Genomic DNA, 4,060 nt, shown 5'->3' with positions numbered 1-4,060 from the left:
CTTACCGTAATCAAGTTTGGCTACCGTATTCCTATCCTACTTCCTACTCCTTTGTCTTCATCATCCTGTTCTTACTTCCTTGAGTCTCCTACCTCCTCGTACAGTAGTTTCTCTTTTGTACCCCTTCTCGTCGAAAGTGGCAAGACGTCGCTCCCCAACGATCTTCAACTGCATTCTATTCTTTCTTTCTCGTACTGTCTTCTAACCCTCCCGCCGTATTTTTCTTCCTATCTCCACTCTCTGCATACTTTCCGCAGCCTTTACTCCTTCCCCTTCTATGTCCTGCAGAGAGATATGTCCATACCAGTCTTTTCTGCAGTGCGTTTAATTATAATAACAATAATTTCTCATCTCTCCCGCCACCTTCACTGATCCGGGGCAAGGTACTCGAGCGAGTTCTCTTAACTTCTACGTTTGCCGTATATCCTTCCTTTTTCTACTTCTCGTCCCCCATCCTCTCCTCTCCTACCTCGTAGGCCAAGCGATTAATACCTTACTTGTTCTCTCTCCATGCTTCTTCCATCTTACTTCTTGCTTAACCAGTCTTAAGTTTTCAAGAGTTGAAATTATCGTGTTATTTAGATTATTTACTTTCAATTTATGCTTTTAGAAATGAAATTTTGTGATCGAAAGTAACTTTTTTTTTAACACAACTTGCATGCTTTTTATTATATAATTTATGTAATCTGACATGTTGTAGAAATAATCAAAAATGACACTGCCCATTCTGTGGAATACTATTTTTTTCGTTTTAGTGGTGTAGATACTTTTTCTGCGTTACTAGTGTCACCATCTGTCAATGCGTTATTATTATTTATTTATTTATTTATTTATTTATTTATTATTACCTGTTTTAATGAAGAAGTGGTATAACATATTTTTGCGGAAATTCCTCAAATTTTGCTGGTTGAGTTAATAAAATCATTTTTTGTAAAACGGATGATAACGAAATTGACGTAACAATTAGTTGTTCGTTGTTGCAGCTTTCAAGTTCCCACATGTTCATTATCGAAGACTCAAAGGGATAGTCAAAAATTGATTTTCTTGTTTGGAGAATTTGTCCATGTATAATAATATTATCCACATTAACATTTCCATTATTAATAAGGAACGACATATTGTCAATAAGGATAATCGATTCATCATTTAACAACGCAACATTATTCGGAGACTTGCATGTAATTGTAAATTCCTTATATCTCAGTTTTTTTATTAAACATTTTTCATTTTTATATATAATTTTAATAATTTGGACAAGGGTAGGCATTTGTGGTTTTTCCGCATTATTAATGAGTGATAACTGTGATAGTCTACGATACAGTTGCGTCAAGCATTTATTTCCACTTCTTATAAATCGTTTCATTTTACCTAAATAATTTTCGAAAGGAAATGCAGAAATTTCCGGGAGAGTACATGTTTGGAGATCGCACAGTGTGATATTGCTAACGCTACGGTTCGATTAGTTATTAATTGGGGATACAGTCATCAGCAGACGTTAAACGCAAGAATGTGGAACGCACTATAGTTAATCGCAAGAATGTGAAACGCAAGTATGGTAAACGCAAGTTTATTAAACGTAAGAAAGTTAATGGACAAGAATGGGGAACGCAAGAAAGTTATCGAAGGAATGTTGAACGCAAGAATGTATTAACGTTATTCGTATCGACTAATGCTGGGACAATCACTAATGTGGAAGCTTGTATAACATCACGTAGGGGTGGGTTTAACAAAGATCCGCGCTCGGGGGCCGATGGGCCGATGGGTCGATGGCGACAGTTCGTATAACGGGGGACTTATCTGGTCCGACGAATGATCGAAACACTGGGCAGGGATGGTCGCACGTCCGGAACGTCGATGAGACGTAGAGATGACCTGAGCGGTCTCGGTGAAGACGGCAACGGCCACGTAGACAATCGCGGCGATGTAGACAACAGCGGCGACGTAGACAACAGCGGCGACGTAGACAACAGCGGCGACGTAGACAGCAGCCAGAGTGATTTCTGAGTGCGAGCGAGCGCACGGTTCTTACGGACTAAGCCGTTATTTGCCTGGTGCGAGCGAGCGCACGGGTCCTTGCGGACGCAATCTCGATTGAGTGAGGGCGCACGGGTCCTTACGGACGACGTACTACTTGTGCGAGAACGCACCGGTCCTTGCGGACGAAGCAGGTTTTCACTCGCGGGATGACGCAACGTACTTGATTGCGCGCCTCCCGACACACGTACATACGTGACAAGATGTACGGATACTCTGAGGTAACTGGTTGCCAAGTCCGAAAATCGCTCGTGTACTACAGAGAGCGCGGACCCAAAAGAGAGCCCCGACGGTTATTGGTACCAACCAATGGGGATCGTTGCCATGCGAAGCGGTGGCCAATCGTATGCGCTCGACAGGTAGGGAGCGCGGACCAATAAGGAGAGCCCGTATGCGTCGGGTAGCTGCAGAGCGCGAAGTTCGAAGTGAGCCCGCATTTCTATTTTCTTATTCGGGCCCGGTTCCGTCTGATTCTCCAAACAGTACATTTCATGTTTTTTACATCATCGGCCAAGTGAACTAAGTTGTGCATATTCAACACACCGACCGTCGGTCCATAATAAATATATGCCAGCACAACAAACCTTTCAAGATATAGTCCTGCTTCCTTATTGTTCTCTAATGCTATATTTTTTGAACACAATATTCTGCAAGCAACATGAAATAGAAGATAATGTGTAATATAAGATATAATTTTTTAGGTAAAATATCTTTCAACACTATTGGGTTACAGTATAAGAGGAAAAATCTGTATTCGGTTGCTTTCCAATGCATGATCTTTTAAAGATCTGGTAGATCTCTGGAATTCTATTGGAATTTCCGGTTTAAGGTGCAACATTCGCAATGATAATTGCTGAATCTTGTATGGGCTTAATTTTGTATTGGATTTTGTGCCCAACCAACATTGTGTTAATAATTTTTTCGCAATACCTAAATAACATAAATGCATGATGTCCAATACAAAATGTGAAATCATATCGATTTTTGGTGTGATGGCTAGTAAGGGTGAAAGAAATGCTCCATGATGTTCCTTATCTTCAAATTTTCTAAAGGACTCATCCGTTCTTTTTGGACAGTTTATTGTAAGATAAATCGTTTTTCTTTCATATCGCTCACCTTTTACTGTACACCTTTCACAAGCATTGTAACCACCGTGTCCTTTTATGCATTTTATGAAAGAGCGAGCTGGTTTATCACAAATGAAACACATAACATGAATTTGGAAAAATTGTTCTTCGATTACAATGCCTTCCTTTAATAATAGACTTATTTCCTGCACAAACTCTTCGAGGTATTCTTGAATGGAATTTGGTTTAGAGTCTCCAAAATGAACCAATACAGGAAATGGTTCATAAATATCTGGTTGGAAATATATTTTACATAAGAGTGGCCAAAATTCTTTGGAGCTTGATTTAAAAAGTGGTAAACCATCACAATTAAATTGAAGGTATAATTCCTTTTTTTCATGAAGAGTTGCATTTATACACTTCTTCAATTGCTCGGCTATGCCAAAATATACAAATTCCGATTGCGCACTTAATTTTTTAAGTTCATGTTGACTTGCAGAACTTCCAAGGAAAACTTGCGGATTTAGGTAAATCAGGTAACAACCTTGAACGCAGAATTTGTAATAATCCATCCAATGCTGTATGTGGAATTTTATTTTCGATGGACCATTTCCGTAATTCGTGTATTTCGTTTTTGTCATTATGTGTTTCATTTGAAGGATCAGTATTGCAGACATTTTCTGTTAGTTCGTTCTCTTCGTTAGTCCAGTCAATTTCGTTATCATCACTTATACTACTAATGTTATCTTCATCTGAACAATTGGAACAGGAATGGCCGGTAGAGTCTAAATGAAAATTATTATTCTAACTAAAAAGTCAGAAAACTTAAAAGTTAAATAAGTAGTATTAAGTAGTATAAGTTAATAAGTAGTATTAAAGAATAGGATAATATTATTGATCATTATTATTAAATTATACTGTATTTGATTATCTTGAAATAAATTCAATTATACAGGGTG

At 38.4% G+C, this 4,060-nt stretch overlaps 1 protein-coding gene across 1 annotated transcript; it reads right to left on the bottom strand.

The window, feature by feature from the left end:
* Positions 1-181: 181 nt before the first annotated feature.
* LOC105569765 lies at positions 182-3,747 on the bottom strand. Its single transcript, XM_012026489.1, has 2 exons — positions 364-3,747; positions 182-282 (listed from the first exon to the last, which is right to left on the bottom strand). The coding sequence occupies exon 1, from the start codon at positions 3,740-3,742 to the stop codon at positions 2,762-2,764; it is 981 nt and encodes a 326-aa protein (XP_011881879.1). The 5' UTR covers positions 3,743-3,747; the 3' UTR covers positions 182-282; positions 364-2,761.
* Positions 3,748-4,060: the final 313 nt, after the last annotated feature.

Source organism: Vollenhovia emeryi, unplaced genomic scaffold (genome assembly GCF_000949405.1).
Source record: "Vollenhovia emeryi isolate VEMERY1.0 unplaced genomic scaffold, V.emery_V1.0 DF942187.1, whole genome shotgun sequence".
Classification (NCBI taxonomy): Eukaryota; Metazoa; Arthropoda; class Insecta; order Hymenoptera; family Formicidae; genus Vollenhovia; species Vollenhovia emeryi.
This window is presented reverse-complemented; position numbering and strand designations above follow the sequence as displayed.

Bases quoted from the DNA above. Each gene is read 5' to 3' on its own strand.
- LOC105569765 (XM_012026489.1), bottom strand. From the start codon at position 3,742: ATGACAAAAACGAAATACACGAATTACGGAAATGGTCCATCGAAAATA.